Raw genomic sequence first — 18,155 nt, 5'->3', positions numbered from 1 at the left:
AGGACTTCCCTGACCGCTCCGATTTACATGTTAGCGCTTTCGGTGCTCCGAGCTCGTTAGCATACGGGCTGCCCGCCATCTGGTCCATTTGCATGCTGGATGTGATGCTTTCTGCGGTTTATAAAAACACGTTCGTAAAAAGCTGCTGTCACACTTTAGAAATCATGCAGGACATTTTGGGGGGTTTTCGTCCTCACCAGGAGAACACATCGGGGGACGGGCGCGGTCTTTACTTAGCGGTTTGCTGTAGCAGCTAGCGACGGGTGTGGTCTTTACTTAGCGGTTTGCTGTAGCAGCTAGCGACGGGTGTGGTCTTTACTTAGCGGTTGGCTGTAGCAGCTAGCGACGGGTGTGGCCTTTACTTAGCGGTTTGCTGTAGCAGCTAGCGACGGGTGTGGTCTTTACTTAGCGGTTTGCTGTAGCAGCTAGCGACGGGTGTGGTCTTTACTTAGCGGTTGGCTGTAGCAGCTAGCGACGGGTGTGGCCTTTACTTAGCGGTTTGCTGTAGCAGCTAACGACGGGCGTGGCCTTTACTTAGCGGTTTGCTGTAGCAGCTAGCGACGGGTGTGGTCTTTACTTAGCGGTTTGCTGTAGCAGCTAGCGACGGGTGTGGTCTTTACTTAGCGGTTGGCTGTAGCAGCTAGCGACGGGGACAAGCTTTACTTAGCGGTTGGCTAGCAGCTAGCATGTAGCCAGTGGAAACCCCAGCGCCCTACTGGTTTGGAGCATGTGGTGACATCTTACTCTTTGCACCTTTTATGACCTTTATGTGTTTTTACTTTATCAGAATATAATCTCAATATGGATTTTTTTTTGTCACTTGAAATGTTTCATACAAAAAAGACATGAACATTTGTTTTTTCGTCCATGTTCTCTTAGAAAAGGGTACAAAATTCACTTCTCCGATATGTTTTTACTTTATAGTTTATTACAGGAGTACATTTAACAATCACGGTAACAAAAAGAAAAGGAGGAAAGTAGACCAAGACATTCATATTTAAACTAAAGGAACATGTTTTTTTCCTGTAAAAAGAAATACAAATATTATGTACAGAATGACATGAGACAGATTCAGAGAAACCGACAGGTGAGAGGAAGAGGAAGTGTAGTCGCATGGCACTTAAAAAATGGACATACCTCGCAAGTGCTTTCTGTTTTCCATAATTATATCAAATAAAATGCAGTGATAATAAGTCTGAATAACAAAACAAATAATAATTATTACAGTAATGAAATCAACAATATTAACATTTTAAACACTGTTTACAATATAACTGAAATACATAACATTCTAAATACATCCAATATTTATCGAAGACCTTTTTTCATTTAGGCTAAAAACTCTAAATCTGTAATAGAATAAAAAATAGCATTTCAAATATCTTATAACAACAATATTAATCGTACAATAACATTAAGTTTAGGTTATTAGTAGACGTAGATAGCTGATTTTCCCCATGGCTTGCTAAAGGAAGGAATATTGTACAAATTAATATACATTATAATCTATTAATGCTCTTTTTGCTTTCACGAAAATGCAAATATTTTAATCAGCTTATATATATAAATATATATATGTATTTATATATATATGTATATATATATAAAGGGAAAGAAATACCAAATATCACTCAATACAAACTATAGCAATCTAGAACTCTCAATTAGAAAATGTACACACAAAAAAAGCAGCAAAATAATTCAATTTTTATATTTTTTTTATCATGTAGAAATCAGTGGTGTGGTTGGTAAAGAAAGAGTGAGCGATGTCTGGAACAGTCCATCTGGAACGCTATTGGCTCGTCCAATAAGAAAAGCCCTCTGCCCCTCCCCCTGGAAGCTCATCCGGTCTCTCTCTCTCTCTCTCTCTCTCTCTCTCTCTCTCTCTCTCTCTCTCTCTCTCTCTCTCTCTCTCTCTCTCTCCTGTCTCCCTGTCTCGCTCTCTCTCTCTTCGCGGTGGAACTTTAGAATTCTATCGAGGGGTTCTAGAATGTCCGAGAGTTCCGCCGACGAGTCCCAGAGTTCCGTTGCAAGTAAAAATGATACAAAGAACAAAGTCTGACTCCAATTATGGAAACACACAAAGCTCCCGAGAGTTCTGATTGTGCAATCACCTCAAACCATAAATCTCTTATAGCTCTAAAAAAAAAAAAAACATGGAATTTTTTTGTTTGTTTTTGCATTCTTAACGTTGATCGGAGGAGCAGCAAGATGAAACGTCACCTTCTCCACGCAACTCAAAACGTCCGCCGGGAAAAGTAAAAAAAAAAAGCGACACTCAAGCAGCATGTATGTAGGTCTTCTCCACCTCCACCTCATCCCTCTGTCTTTGCTCAGGAAGTCCTCGCCGCTTCGTGAGAGCCGACTCCTTTTCACCGTAGGTCGCCGTCCCCAGAGGGCGCAATCTCAATGCAACTTAAAAGTGTAGTTTTGTGTCTCAAAGCACAGGTTCAGAGACCTCACTGCTCTCTGACTTGGAGTTTAGTGACTTATGTTTTCGTGGTGCCATTTTGCGACCGGTTGCAGACGGTAATACCGATAAGTCAAGTGGAAGCATGCGTTATTGGAAGCCCCTGATATCCTCTTGTGTGGACTGAAGGCAAAGTTATTGACGGATTATAAGTCATCCGTCCTGCTCTGAAACTATACGACAGTGAGTTAGTTACATTATTTACGTGCAGTCAGAGTTAAATATGTTTTTAAAAAAGCACAGGCGTGTCCGTTATCCACCACAATGTCTAATGCACTCTGCACCTGAGTTTGCATATCACCACGATTACTGTGATCTGTTATAAATACGGGCAACATTTTTGAGTCAATGCATGTGGGCAATCAGTGGGTAGCAGAGACTGGAGGAAGAGATGATTTCACTGGAGATAAAACACAATAAAACACAGTTTTTTCTAAATCTTTTTTTGTTTCATTCGGCCCGCTAAGATGACTTGAACACGAGCTCTGCCGCTCTCGCTCTCGCTGTCCTTCCTCGTGGTTTTCTTTGTAATCTTGGTCATTCGAGAACTGAAGCTTATTTCACTGTACGATACATAAATGGAAGCAATATGTTGCTGAGGATTACGAACAGCATAAGCAGGAAGGAAAGGGAGGTTTTCAAGACGTTGAAAAAGTTCCCCATTGACATCCGACAGTTGTATGCAGCCGGTTTGCTGTAACACAACCACAACCCGCCTCCGATCCTTTTGACTGCCTTTGTAAACTTGTACAGAAACAATTCAAATGAATGGAAGTTAATGGCAATGGAGTTTTGATGGAAAACGCAACGCCGCCGCTGTTGTACGTCAAATAAGAAAAACAACACGAGTTTAATTTGGGAGGGGCCGTGAAAAGATTCTGGCTCAAAGATTCATCAAATTCGACCAGAAACTCTAGAGCTATCGGTCTCTATGTCCATCTCTTTTACCCTGCTAGACAACTGAAATGGTTCACTGCATTTGAATAAGCACAAGCGAAAATGCTAAAATATCATATTCTTTCATCCTATACCCTGTTTCATCCATCTCGCCTTCCTTCCTCAACCGTCTTTACTTTTGCTTTTCGAATTTCAACACTTCATTTCACCAGAAGTACAAACCGTACTTCTCTTTCTCCCATTGTGCACTACCCACCATTCTCTTTCAAATTATATTACATAGCTTTTTTGTACATACACTTTGTTTGTATATTTCTTTAAAAAGAAAGAAAAACACACAGAATAGAGCAATTAATAAGGAACTTTTTTGGCAGCTTCTTTCTTTCTTAGAGGAAAGTCCCGATCGCGACGAGAAACGAAGACTTCCGCTTTTCTTTTAGTCTGAAAAGGAACCTCCGACACGGCAGAGCAAAGGTGGAGGAGAAAAAATAACTCTTAAATTCTTTCTTTCCTTCAATCGTCTCCCTAAAGACTTCTTCGATCGATCGCCCGACTCCCCCCCCCCCCCAATCCCCTTTTACTTCCCCCCCTACTGGTCGACTCTCCGCCCTTCAAACAGTCGCTCCCAGCAGCTCATCCGACTTGGCCATGATCTCGTTCTGGTTGGAGTCCAAGCCGTAGAACTTGACCTTCAGCCCGTCGACGGGGTGGACCACCGGCACCGTGACCACGCGGGGGAACTGCCGGGTGGCCAGCTCGAAGCGGCTGGTGCTGGCCAGCTCGATGGCCAGGATGCGGAGGAAGAGGGTGGCGAGCTGCTTGCCCAGGCAGGACCGGACGCCGCCGCCGAAGGGCAGGTAGTGGAAGCGACCCTCTTTGTCTTCCCCACGCTCCTGGCTGAAGCGGTCGGGGTCGAAGGCGTCCACGTCCTTGAAGACGGCCGAGGTGTCGTGGGTGTCGCGGATGCTGTACATCACGCTCCAGCCCTTGGGAATCTGCACTCCCTGGAGAAAGAGAGACGGAGGGGATGCAGCCCGTTAGCGGGGCGGCAAGGGGCGCAATCATGACCGCGAGTACATTTCTGGAACGGTTGTCGCACGTCAGAGATTTTGATCCGTGCACAAATTCAGATTCCCGTTCTTGGAACTCATACTAGCTATGAATGAACGCGAGAATCAGTTGTGAGGGCACTTTGTCCTTCGTGGACGTGCCCTTAAAATCTTGTGTTTTGGGCTAGTTTCCTATCGATTGATCAGACTTTCAAACCTCTTCTCCTTTAATCGTCAACAAATCCTTCATAAAGACCTCAGAAGACAACGTTCGAGCTTCTAATGAACCATTCATTTCAAAAGAGATGGCCTTTTTAAAATCTTTTTAGCCTTATTTCCTATTCTGGACTGACATTCGTGAAGCTGAGTGTGCCGTTTGGAAAGACTTCATCAGCTGACGTATGAGGAGGAGAAAGGCCGAGGTGTCAAAGAGGCGTACAGATCGTTAAATCACTCGGCTACTCACGTCGAGTTCGAAGGTCTGCATGGCGGTTCGGTAGGCCCCCGAGACGGGCGTGAAGAGTCTCAGCACCTCCTTGATGACGCAGTCCAGGTACTTGAGGCTCACGATGGTGTCCAGCCTCAGCTCTCCCGGCATAAGGCAACCATTGTGGAGGAGACCCCTGGCCCTCAGCTCCTCCCTCAGGCGCTCCAGGACGGAAGGGTGTCGGAGGAGCTGCATGATGAGTGAGGTGCTGGCGCTGGCCGTGGTGGCGAAGGCAGCGAAGATCAGCTCGATAGTCGACTCCTGTGCGGGGGGGGGGGGGGGGGCGACAGAGAGGCGAGACGAGAGTGTCAGCGCGCCGGTTTCCCTTCAAACCTTTTTGGCCCGTCTCGAGCAATTCCTTCACTTGTGAGTCCTCGTTCAGGAGTTCACCGAATGAACACTGAGTGCAGAACCGCGCCGAGGGGCGTTCGAATTGCTTTGTCTTTACTTTGTGGGCAAGCCAAGTGGTTTCTGCTGATGGGCTAATGGCTTGTTACTTGAATAAAAGGGTCCGGAGAGTGGAAATATAGATGGTAGTCTTGTGTGCTTGAAGCTTAGTCACCGTTACTGTTTTTAAGGCGGCAGCAACACAAAAGTCCAACGTTTACGACTCACCCAGCATGTCATAGGATCACTAGGGTCATTTTGACCTCTTTTTTTTTGCCCGTCATTATTTGGTGAAATTGCGAGCTAACCTTTCCTTTGGGCACAAATCCACCAAAAAATACATAATACATCGTAAAAAACGTGTTGTTTTTCATTCCTGAAAAGTCGCCTGTTTGGAAATACGAAGTTTCGAATCCAATAACAACATTCGGAGCCCATTATTAAGGTAGTGGAATAAATAACGCCGATCCTGGGCAGCACGACTCCCATTATAAACCTCCCCATCGGCCATCATCTGTGTCAAAACACATTTCTGCCTCACCCGACGTCTGTGTGTGTGTGTCAGAAAACTGTAGGAGAGTGCTCCGGCCTGGGCCTCTGCGACAGGGGCTCCCCAGTTCACTTTGTGTGTGTATTTATACACCGCATGTGTGTGTCTGTGAGTGTGTGCGTACAGGAGGCCTCTTTCAGACCCCTAGCAAGGGGGAGTGTTGACTTATTTTTGGCCCTGGACGTAACCCAGAAACCACATCGAGCGGGCTGCGAGACGGAGAGCGAGCGAGCGAGAGAGAGAGAGAGTTGAGTTTCCACAGAATTCCTCAGAATTACTTTAATAGGTAAATAGAGGGTGTGCCTGTCCGTGACTGCGTGCGATACAGGCCGCCTATGGGCATCGGCCCGGCATCCCCGCAGTCATATTTCACCCCAAAGATGTGTATCATAAGTCACTTTCATCGCATGTGACGCCAAGGTGATTTGTTAGAGAAATTACAATAATTGCCGATGTGTGTGTTCCGTCAAACGGAGACGGGTCCCACCTCGGCGAGCGCTCGCCTAGACAAACGGCGAAGTGTGTTCACTGTGCGCGGCCGTGTGTTTGTTCGGGGGGCAAGACGCATCGGCGCTGCCGTGCGTACGCGTTAGCGCTCCCGCGTGTGATCGAGGGGCTTTCTTGTGCGCCTGGCTTCCCTCCAAAGCGTGCGTTTTCCACACCTTTCTTTCTTCTTCTTCTTCCCTTCAGGGGAGGGGTTTCGGTTACCTTCAGCTCCTGCATGGTGAGCTCGGTGCCGTTCTCCTTGGCGCTCTCCATCAGGACGTCCAGCGCGTCGCTGTAGTCCTTCCCCTGGGAGCACAGCGGCTTCTCCCGGATGGCCTTCTCGATGCTTTTCTGCAGGGTGTCTCGAGCGCGGATGCCCTGCAAAGACGTGCGAAGAAACGTTTACGCCAACCAATCCATCTCATGCTTTTCATGTAGCCTCAAACAAATGCTTCAGCTGTAGAAACTAGATGTTACAGGAAGCAGAGGATGTCGTCTCGTACCTTCCTGTAGCCGCTGAAAGGCAGGTCTATCGGCAGGCTGAACAGGTTGTCGACAAAGTCCTGGAAGGTTGCGAACAGATGCCTCATCTCCTCCTCCGACACCCTGAATCCCAGCAGCACCCTCACCGCCATGGTGAAGGACAGCCTCTGGCTCTCCCTGTGGGACAACAACCAATCACAGGCTCAGACACAACCAGGGAGGGATGCTCTCTTGTATCTACACTCCTTCCTCATGACCAGGACCTTTTCTTTTCCAAAGGACCTCGCGAGATCTGACTCTTGCAGGTTTCTACCTACGCTGATGATGTGTTGCTTTACTTGCACGGCTAGAAACTGATCTTTTCCCCTCTGGTGAATGCTCACATGCAACGACAGTGTTGGTTTCTACCTCAAATGATGTGTCTGCCTGTTGTGCCTGAAGACATCTTGCTTTTTTAAACTACTTATACGGAGCTTCTATCATTGTTGATGTTCTTATTTCCCAGAATAACATTGTTTCCTCACGCCGCCACATTGTTGCCGCCATTGTCAATGCTTAAACTCATAATTTGGCCTTTTTAAAGCTTTCTTTTGTCGATTAGTCGCATTGTTATGCTTCATTATCTATTTAGGAGAAACTTATAAGCACTTATCTGGTAAAAACAGGATTTAAAGTGTTGCTTTTGTATAAGAAGCTCAGTTTTACAGATCTGGCCATTAAATTCGTCGACACCAGAATAATTTCTTTGGTCAAAATGTGTTTTTTTTCTCAGGACGAGGCTCCGTGTCCATGTGCTTCCAGTGAGATGATGATCCGTGAGCACAATACCAACGGCACGCGAACGCGTTTCCACCGTACCTGTAGACGTTGATGGGCTCGGGGTTGGAGCTCCACACTCGGAGGCTCTCCTGGATGACCTGCTGGATTTTCGGGAGGTAGGACTCCAACGCCTCGTGGCTGAACACTTTGGCAAACACCTGCAGAGACAGAGAAGCAGATATGTTCACGACACATGCTGCACAGACAGATCAACATCACCCATGTTCTCCATGAGAATGTCTTTCTTTCTCCAAGCAGAGGACAAAAGCGCTGATTTAACCGGAAAGATTGCACATCGTAATCCTCCTTCCTCTTAATCCAAACACCAGAATGCCTTACAGGGTGTGTGAACATGTTTATTCTGCTGTGTTGTTTAGGACGACTTTCATCACTCCTACAAATTCGCTCCAATCTTAACCGAATCCAGTAAATATTGAAAACGGTCGGTTGTACTTATAGCTCCAAAAAAACAAAATGGCGGCGGCCAAAACCAACAGGAGACGTCACATTGACTGTGCACTTCTTATCCAGACTTTATACCTTTGCGACTCTTCTTTCTCTCTCCTGTCACATCTCTACAGTATCTTCTCTCCATTAATCCCCTCTGGCTCTCTCGTGAACTTGAATTACACTTTTTCCATCGCATGTGCATTCATTTTCTTGCGATGGCCGTTCCACATGCGTCTCCCTCCCCTCCTCACAGAGACTTATACATTGAGGAGGGTTTTTTTTCCCCCATAGTCAGCAGAACGCTAGTGACAGGCAGAAAGAGCAAGGCAGGAGGAGGAGGAGGGGGTTAAGTCTTTCCTGGCTGCTCGTAGTATTTCTTAGTATGAATCAGTCACCAGTCGTCAGTGTTGTTTGGACAAATAACATTCCTTCTGATTTAAACTCCGAAAACTGCCCTTAAAATAGTCTTGGAAATGATTTAGAAGCAGAAAAGCGTGCGGACCGGACCGGAATATTTTTACATTGATATGAATCAGTCACTAACACTTAGCTTTATTTGGATAAATAGCGCTCTTGTGCGTTTAACCTTTTGAGCTCTCCCTCAGTGGAGATGCACACGAACAGTTGGCGAGGAGGTTTTTTTTTTCGTCTGATTTGTTACGACGCCGTGTTTTTTTCTTCTTCTTCATTTGATCAGCAAAGAAGGCAACGCATTGTCGAGCCGGTGCACATGGTTTGCATTTTCTGCCCCGTTGAAACGAGACCGGAACATTTTGGGGCGAGATCATTTCACATCAGAGATAAATGCGGCTGTCTGCTGATCGGCGGCGGGTCCGTCGATTCACTTTAAAGAGCGTTGCAATCGTTTTGGAGATGCCAGTTAAGCTCACGTGTGTAGATTTGTTTCACCAAGTACTTTTTACGAGCTCCTTTATTCTCCAACCTGCACAAACTCATAATTGCATCTTGCCTGTGTTTTTTTTTTCTTCTCAATTTATTTTATTGTTGCGGGTTCTTTTTTTACGACCGCTTTCCTTCGACTTTATTATCCGCTTCAAACTATGTAGACTTATGGTATAACTTTAATGGGATGCCGCAAACGCACATGCTTAATCTCCCCCCCCCCCCCCCCCCCCCGAAAACACTTTTTATAAAGTGGCATCTGTCCAGAATCCATCTTTATCTGACCTTGAACTTGACCTTGAACAATGAAAAGTGGGTTTGCTGTGTGTTTTTAAAACAAGCTACATCACATAACGTGGTTATAAAGACAGACTGTTCCTGCTTCTTTTCATTGAGACATAAAGGAGGCTGGGAGGGAAGAAAGGAGCTTCTAGTGGGATGCGAGCCCAGGCCACTGAGGGTACATGTGGTTCCTGAGGTCGATGTTTCAGCCACCAAACCATCAGTTGGGCACTTGTACTCTTATTTTGTCCTCTACCTCATTTTCCTCTCATTTTCTTTCTCTCTCTCCCATCATTCCCTCCCTACTTCCCTCCTCGACGTCGCCCTCAGAATGAATGAACAATAGTCCACTGAGCCGGCGCTGTGTGCGCGAATAAGTGTGTTGAATTACGTTAGTGTGTGTGTGCTGGACGGCTGCGCGGTTCATGCCGTGTGTGTGTGTGTCAGGGAGTGGTTTAGTGCGGATCACAGGGCGCTCTTAAGACGTTAGCGGCGCTACATTTCCTCCGCTTTGCCGCACCCTGGGGCCCCGGATCGGCTTACATGACCTGCTCTCCAACCCCCGGCCACAGGGGACGACGCACACTATCTGACCTCAGATCAGTCTGCGAGGGAGGAGGGGGGGGGGGGGGGCGAGGGGGACAAGAGGCTGTCATGGCCGCTCGGCAGTCGATTTAGACAGTGTGGGGTTAGAAGGTGATGTCATGTCGGTCCATCCGTTGTTAGCCGTGTGAGGAAGACGGTCGTGGCTTTTGGAGGAAGTCTTGAAATCGAGGTTTTGACCCCATCGTCCACCAGGAGGAACCCAAAATGAGCCACCGAACGAACCTTTGGTCCGGTAAAACACGCGAGGAGTGACTCTTTCTGACGTCTTCATTGGCATAAACCTTTTGACCTTCTGGAGATCGCTGTACTTCCAACATCAAATGACGCCTCGAGGTGCAAGCGGCGACTTTGATCCCTCCCACGAATGCCGACTGTTCCTCCAGTTGTTGGGTTACAAGCGACCGCAACAACCCGCATCTCTGGCCTCTCATTGGCTGCAGACAGTCGGCCCGCCGGGTATCCCAGAATGAGTCCGCCAACGCGTCGCCGAACCTCTCGGCAAAGGCTTTCTGGGTAAAAGACGACGCTAATCGATCCGTTTGCTCCTTTAAATACTTTCCAATCAATCGGTCGTCCACTTTAATGGTTTGAATCCATGACTCCACTATTTACCGGTGAGTTTTTTGACTGTTTTTTGGCTGTTTTTTGGCGCTCGGTCGCCAGCCGGCAACAAGGAAAACTAGACGACGCACGTTTCAGAATCAGCGGGAGAAATATTCGTTAAGCCAAAGCGAGGTTGTGTAACGCTCCGAATTTTGCCATTTAACCCGTCTGCACTGGATTAGGAATAATTGGTCAATTTGGGGCGAGTACTTTGCCTATTCCTACACACACACACACACACACACACACACACACACACACACACACACATTCATGAATAGTCGGAGCAGCAGGGTTGAGCTACTGTAGGACCAGTGAGACAGTCAGTCGCTGTGTGTGTGTGTGTGTGTGTGTGTGTGTGTGTCGGGGAGACCGAGACTCTGAAAGGTAACTATAGGTCACACACACACACACACACACACACACACACACACACACGGTATCTCCCTGACCGGCTGGCTGCCAATCAAACGCAATTTCTTTTATTTTTATTTTTAATGCAGCGTCACTCTGAGCCGGTCCAACACATGCACCACAAAAACGTGACTGTCTTCTGTTAGCCTGCAGCGCAAAGACACAGGCTTAAATACACACACACACACACACACACACTCCCAGACTCTTACACACACACACACACACTGATATAGTCAAACACACACAGACACAGTCGTCTTAATAACGTCCATATGTCTTAAATTATGTGAAAGTGCTGCGAGCTGCTGGTTCCACAGACATGTAAAGACTCCTTTATTCTTCTCTCTGCCCTCCTTTCCCTCCTCTCTCCCTCTCTCTCTCCCTCTCTCTTTACTCCCACCTCTTCCCGTCTCTCCCTGCCCCTTCATGCATCCTCTAAAAAAAAGTGTTCTTTCTTTCTTTCTTTCTTTCTTTCTTTCTTTCTCAGAGAGCTGAGTACGCGTCTGCAAACCTGCTCTTCCTGCATCCAGTGACGTGCAGCTGGATGCAGGAAGCTTGTGTTGCAGGCGGCGTCGATGCCATCGGGTGTCGCAATAAAGCTGCATTGGAGTTTGCCTTAAACATGAGTGTTTCCAATGTGTAAGACTTGTGGTTTTTAAAGGAGAACGTTGTACTTTTTGCGTCACTAAATATCCTCGCAGTCACTCTGCAGGTTGAGGATTTACATGCAAATCATTTAGAGGAGATCACTGACGATGCATTGCTGTATTTAAATTACATTTTTACATCTATATATATATATATATATATATATATATATATATATATATATATATATATATATATATGTCTTTTAATTTGACCTTAGAGGCAGTTTAAAGAGCAAAGAGGCAGCAGACAGGATGGGCTTCAGCTCTGTTAGAATTGGCGGTGCCCTCTACTGGTGATGAGCAGAAGCACAGGACACGTCACATGTGGGCTGCAGGAGATGTAGCATCTCCACAACTACAGGAGAATGGGGTAAAATATGCTAACGCTAATTGTTGGTGAATTTAGAAGGAATCTACAGCAGCAAATAGCTAAAAAGTGTATAATAAATAGCTAAATGTAGATTTTTTGGGGACGTTTTCTCTCCACTAGTTTGACGTTTGAAAGAAGACGTGTTGTGGAAGAGAAATAACCCCGAATATCACGATTAATCAGTGTTCGCTGCATCGATTGGTCTCCTTTTCCTCTTATTATCACCACAATTGGAGAGAAAAGGAAAGCTGGCGTGCAGAAGAGACGGAAAGAAGAAAGCAGGTTAAAGATGTCAGGTTTGAAAGTGACACTTAAATTGAGGCAGATCCCTCCGCGGGTCTCTTTTACTCCTGTCCCGATCGCACTCTATTTTCCTCCACTCCCTGTGGTTCTCCTTTTTCCTAAATTTAGGGACGGTTCCAATAAGAAAATAAGAAGAAAAACAAGCGGTGGGGGGAAGGAAAATGTGGGAAAGAGAGCGAGAGAGAGAGAGAGAGAGAGAGAGAGAGAGAGAGAGAGAGAATGGGGAGTGAGCGGCGTGTCAGGAGGGTGAAAATAAAGAAGCGGCTGCCACGGTCAACACGGCGTGTATTTTGGATTCAGTACGGAGGGACGTGTTTCCACTGCGGGTCATGTCGGGCTCCACTTCAGGGTGTTGACAACGGCACACTTACCGTGTGCTTTGACACTTCATTTCGTTGAGCAGAGCTCACGAGAAATGAAGGAGAAAATCACCTCAATCGCGCGGTTAGCTTGATCATTTGATCGCGACCAGAGAAATGTACGGCAGGAGGAGCGTCGTCGGATGCGAGTTCAGTCGGCGTTCGTGCCGCTTGGCTCCGCCTCTCTCGCTGTTAAGGCGGCGGGTGAAGCGAAGGAGTTCGTCACGGAGCGGTGACGGTCTCACCGGCTAACGGGGGAAAAGCCTTCAATCACGAGGTTAGCTTGATGATTTGATAGCGATCAAAGAAATGTACGAGAAGGGCGGCGAAGGAGTCCGGCTAACGGGATGAAGAAGCGAAGGAGTCCGGCTAACGGGATGAAGAAGCGAAGGAGTCCGGCTAACGGGATGAAGAAGCGAAGGAGTCCGGCTAACGGGATGAAGAAGCGAAGGAGTCCGGCTAACGGGATGAAGAAGCGAAGGACTCCGGCTAACGGGGCGGCGAAGCGAAAGAATCCGGCTAACGGGGCAGAGAAGCGAAGGTCTCACCGGCTAACGTAGGAAACGACAACCAGGAGGTTGAGACCGTGATGTTGACGCCGACCGAGGCGATAAACTCCCGTCCGGCGTTGTTGTTGTTCAGATGATGTGTGAGCGCTGGCTGGCCCCGTTTGGCCCCGACAGGCTCCCGTAGTGGAAAACCAGGCCGCTTGTGGCTCTTTTGAGGGAGTTAGTTTCCGAGCTTAGCGCGGGGTTATATGGAAACTGGCTGGCTCTGTCGGTCCACCGAAGGCTAATGTGCTGTGTGAAGATTGTTTTTCCGAAACGCAAACCGCGAAGGAGGGCAGACGCACACACAGACGCACACACAGACACACACACAGACACACACAGCAGTTCTGGTCCAGTGGGTCAGACAGTAAGCCAGTCGCTCATTCTTTCTCTCCACTTGATGTTGTTTCGCTTCTGCTGTTGACTTAGTTTTATTGCCCAGAAAACAGGAGGGCCTGTTGCCAACGCACACACACACACACACACACACACATACACACACGCGCACACGCAAACACACACACACTGCCCGTTTTGACATCGGAGCCAATACAATGCTCTCGCTCGACCTCTGCGGGGAGGTCTTGTTTCCTTTTCTCGCCTCCTCGAGGGAGGGGTCAGAGGTCATGGACGGCAGGTATGAGCCCGCTCGCCTTGCTCAGAGGCACTTCGGCAGTGCGGTCGCCGAGCAACACGTTGCTCGAACCCGGCAATGAGCAACGTCGCCGACCTTGCGCCCGTATCGGTATTTCGCTGTTTGAGTCGAGAGCCGGGGAACGTTCAGGTGTGTGTGCACATACTATGGCTTTTGTGTGTGTGTGTGTGTGTGTGTGTGTGTGTGTGTGTGTGTGTGTGTGTGGAGCCCCCACAGAAAGCCCCTCTTTGTGCTGTGTTGGAGGCAGCCTTCCTAATCAGGGGTCATTACATGAGGTTAGTGCGGGGGTCTCCAGGGAGAGGAGAAGGGATCAGAGCCCAGATTAGACCCGACCGACCCCTCGCCGTCCCCGGGCACCGCGGCAACGAAACCCGACCCCCCCGACCCTGCCGCCGAACCCCTCCAAAAAACAGAGGATAGAGAGAGAGAGAGAGAGAGAGAGAGAGAGAGAGAGAGAGAGAGAGAGAAAAAAAGAGAGAGAGAGATTTACAGGAAAACACAGCGGCTTCTGCTTCTTGTTTGGCTTGATTTTGTGTGTGTGTGTGAGAGAGAGAGAGAGAGAGAGAGAGAGAGAGAGAGAGAGAGAGAGAGAGAGAGAGAGAGAGAGAGAGAGAGAGAGAGAGAGAGAGAGAGAGAGAGAGAGAGAGAGAGGAGGTATGTGCCCCGGGGATAACGGGATAATAGGAGGGAGAGGTAAGTGGCTGATTACCTGAAATGGTCCTGGCACGAAAAAGAGAGGAAGCAAAGAGAGACAGAAGAGGTAAAAAACAGACACATATATATATATATATATATATATATATATATATATATATATATATATATATATATAGTAGTCAGAATAAATGAGAACTTAAGCAGAGAGGATGAGAAGAAAGAGGGAAAGCAGTAATGGAGGGCGCTGACAGAGGGCCGAGTGATGGAGGTCGTTCTCACGCTTCAGCAGCCAGAACGCTGCTGATAAGAGCGAGAGGACGGGGTAGCTTTACACTGATACTCTCTCTTTCTGTGTGTGTGTGTGTGTGTGTGTGTGTGTGTGTGTGTGTGTGTGTGTCCTACCTTCCTCATTGTGTAGCAGGGGACTCCACTGCCTTTGACAGCGGACGCCATTTTCTTTCAAGCGCGCGTTCGTTTGTGTCTAAACTGGAACCCGAAAGTTCGTACGGGCCTTTTTTCAAAGCCGCCGACGTCCAAGTCAAACGTTCCCATCACTCTTTTACGTCATTTATTAGAAATTAAATGTATAACTAAGTGTATGGAGAGCATAATATGAGGTTGTGTGCTGTTTGACGCTCACGCAGCAGGTGCAGAGTCAAGTGGGAAGTCATTCTGCTGCATTTGAAAGTTGCTTTTGAGAGATTTTAATGCATTTTTACCCGTTTAGCGGTACGCTAACGTGACGTCGAGGTGTCGCAGAATGCTTTCTTTGCGCAACTATCGGCATTTATGGCTTTTGCAGAAATAAAACAGCAAGATCCCAACTTTTTGGAGCTGCCGTTGAACCTCTCGCGGAGTTTTTTTTATCGTAAATCAGAGGAATTTCGGCATGACCCTCCAGAAAGAAGGAGCATATTCGTGTATATTCGACCCTCCTCCTGACCTTTCTCCTCTTGCGGTGGATGTCCCCGATGCTGTTGGCCAGCGAGTTGGGTCCCAGCAGCGTGGCGGTGCTCTGGGGCCAGTCCGTCGTCACCAGCGTGTGCTCGCCCATCAGCACCTTGCGCACGTTCTCGGCGCCCGTCACCCGGATCAGGGGCCGGCCCAGCAGGTGGGTCTTGAACACGTTGCCGTACTTCTGCCGCCGCGACGAGTGGAAGCCCGAACCCTTCGGGGACGGAGAGAGAGAGAGAGAGGAGAGACAGAGGAGGTCAAGTTAAATACTCTAATGAAGGAAAGGATGTCGCATGAGGAGGTGGAGACAAGGGAAAGAGCGGGAAAAGATGGTTTGATTGTAGAGGATGTGACTTTTTTTGTTTGCTGAAAAGTGGAATTTCCCTTTGACGGTAAAGACGAAGGTGTGAGAGGAAATCCCCGAACACTCCGACCCGTTTAACCGACGTTAAAGAGACGCTTCCTCGCCTCCTGCTGCACCTTTGAGTCAGAAATGCAATAAAAAACACTTAAATATCGTTTTTTGTGTGCCAAAAAGCTGAAAATGCATCACCAGATTTCTACGCTTTTCATTTTTTCTACTTCTTCGGATGCAAAGTGGCGACAAGCGTCATCTTTACGGAAGAGATCATCATCCTCTTCCTCTTCCTCCTCCTCGTCACCATCACCTCATTCACCAAAACTTTCTCCACAAGCTGCCTTTCAAGTACGAGCCCCTTTTTTTCAAGGTCGCCATTCATTTAAAAACTGCCTTTAGGATCTGACCTTCACTCCAGCTTTGATCTTCACCTCTCTCTCTCTCTCTCTCTCTCTCTCTCTCTCTCTCTCTCTCTCTCTGGGTTTGAGGCCCAAACAGACAGATTCCCACATGCTAAAAGTTACTGATGTTTCCATCATCCCGGAGCAAGAGTGAACGTATACAGTGGAGGTAGCAGACAGCAGATGTTTAAGAAGAGTTTATTCAATGCAAAACGGCTCAAGGTGCCTTCAGGGACTCGAAGTTCAGCCGTAACATCGACCGACGAATCACCCGGGTCGAAAGGTTCCCAAAACATTTTTAAAAAGTGCAGTAAATGAAATGTCAGGAAGACGGAGAACCGAATGAGATCTCCACTGATGTCATCCGGTTTCAAAGCTGCGAGGAATGAGTCCAAAAACCCAGAAATGAGTCTGCATTTTTTTTTTTTTTATTCAAACTCTGGTTGCCTCGTCTAAAGATCTGTGTTTTTCGGTTGTTGAACTGAGTTTAGAAGCTGTACTGTTGCTAACAAGTGGCCCAATAATACTATAAAACTTCCTCACAGGGCAGCAGCCCGAAGCCAACGGAAAAAGATCTCATTGGCCTTTTGACGAAGGAAACCAGTGCGGCGCTAACTTTATTGCCGCTTGAAATATTGTCCAACGCCGATGTGTATCTACGACTGAAAGAAAACACTTAAACGTCCGCTGAGGAGTTATGGGTTTAGTGTTTCCAGTCCAGTTGGAATAAACACATCCGACAGGAACTCGATCTGAATCGACAGAGAAGCAGAGGAAGACGACGCCAGAATGAGCAAACGGGCTGAAGCGATTAGCGTTTAGCGCTTAAGCGCTAAGATTACACATTATTAACCTTTGGTCTTTGTTTGTTGAAGTAAATTCCATACACTAAAAAAATAAATAAAACAACATTCCCTCATTAGAGTCAAAAAACATGACTATAAAAATTAATGTTTTCCCCTAATCATTGCAAGATCCACAGATGAATTAGCGATTAGCGCTGAAGTGCTAAGATTACGCATTAAATTCCATAGACTCCAAAAATAAATAAAACAAAAGTCCCTCATTACAGTCAAAGAACATGACTTTAACGATCTGAATGTTCCTCCAACCATTGAAAGATCTGCAGATGAATTAGCTCTTAGCGCTTAGCCGCAACACAAAATGGCTTGTGACAACGTAAAAGTTGCCCAAACTTCGTCGCGACAGACGACAAAAAACTAAATGAAACAAAAGTCCCTCGTTACAGTCATCACAGTCAAAAAACATGACTATAAAAATGTGTATTTTCCTCCAACCACAGCATGATCCGCACATGAATTAGCACTTAGCGCTTAGCGGCCGCACAAAATGGCTTGTGACGCCGTAAAAGTTGCCCAATCTTCGTCGCTGGCACCCGACGAGAAGGAGGCCTCCGTGTCGGGGGCCCCGCCCCGCGGTCTGAGCAGCCGGGCTGTCAGTGGACCCCCAGAGGACGGAGCTGGAGTCAGTTAGCGCGCTGACCCGGGTTCAGCTTTGACGCCGACCTCTAAACGGTCCGGGTCACGGCAGAGCGAGAGGGAGCCGACCCCAGAACTGTAAATGGGCTGTTTGAGTGAAAAGAATATATATCAGCCCGAGGGCAGCTTACTGTGTTACACACACACACACACACACACACACACACTGGCAGACAGACACATCATTCACACACGGGGTCGACACACACACACACACACATACAGTATAAACACACATGTTCAGCTACACACATACTCCAGATTCATAAAATTCACCCCCAGCCCTCGAGAAAAAAAAAAAGCAAAGCAAACAAACACGCACAGGCCTAACTGCAAATTGCCGTGACAACACTAACTGGTTTGACCCCAGTTTACTCCTGGGGAAAGAGATATGTACGACCGTGAGGCACACACACACACACACACACACACACACACACGCGGGTGACATGTGTAAACATTCGCGCCAAAGAAGCAGCACTATGAGGTAAAACAGCGCTTTTATTCAA

At 47.4% G+C, this 18,155-nt stretch overlaps 1 protein-coding gene across 1 annotated transcript in view; it reads right to left on the bottom strand.

Annotated features, from left to right (window-relative positions):
- Positions 1-3,968: 3,968 nt before the first annotated feature.
- The window catches only part of cyp26b1 (cytochrome P450, family 26, subfamily b, polypeptide 1), a 25,966-nt gene continuing 11,779 nt past the window's right edge, over positions 3,969-18,155 (bottom strand). The window contains exons 2-7 of the mRNA XM_068587661.1: positions 15,378-15,602; positions 7,668-7,786; positions 6,830-6,986; positions 6,549-6,704; positions 4,883-5,164; positions 3,969-4,371 (exon numbers count right to left, since the gene is read on the bottom strand). Of these exons, the coding sequence (XP_068443762.1) occupies positions 3,979-4,371; positions 4,883-5,164; positions 6,549-6,704; positions 6,830-6,986; positions 7,668-7,786; positions 15,378-15,602 (1,332 nt within the window). The 3' untranslated portion in view covers positions 3,969-3,978. The remainder of the gene's footprint in view (positions 4,372-4,882; positions 5,165-6,548; positions 6,705-6,829; positions 6,987-7,667; positions 7,787-15,377; positions 15,603-18,155) is intronic.

Source organism: Clinocottus analis, unplaced genomic scaffold (genome assembly GCF_023055335.1).
Source record: "Clinocottus analis isolate CAN_PGR_092001 unplaced genomic scaffold, fCliAna1.0.p SCAF_21, whole genome shotgun sequence".
Taxonomy (NCBI): domain Eukaryota; kingdom Metazoa; phylum Chordata; class Actinopteri; order Perciformes; family Cottidae; genus Clinocottus; species Clinocottus analis.
This window is presented reverse-complemented; position numbering and strand designations above follow the sequence as displayed.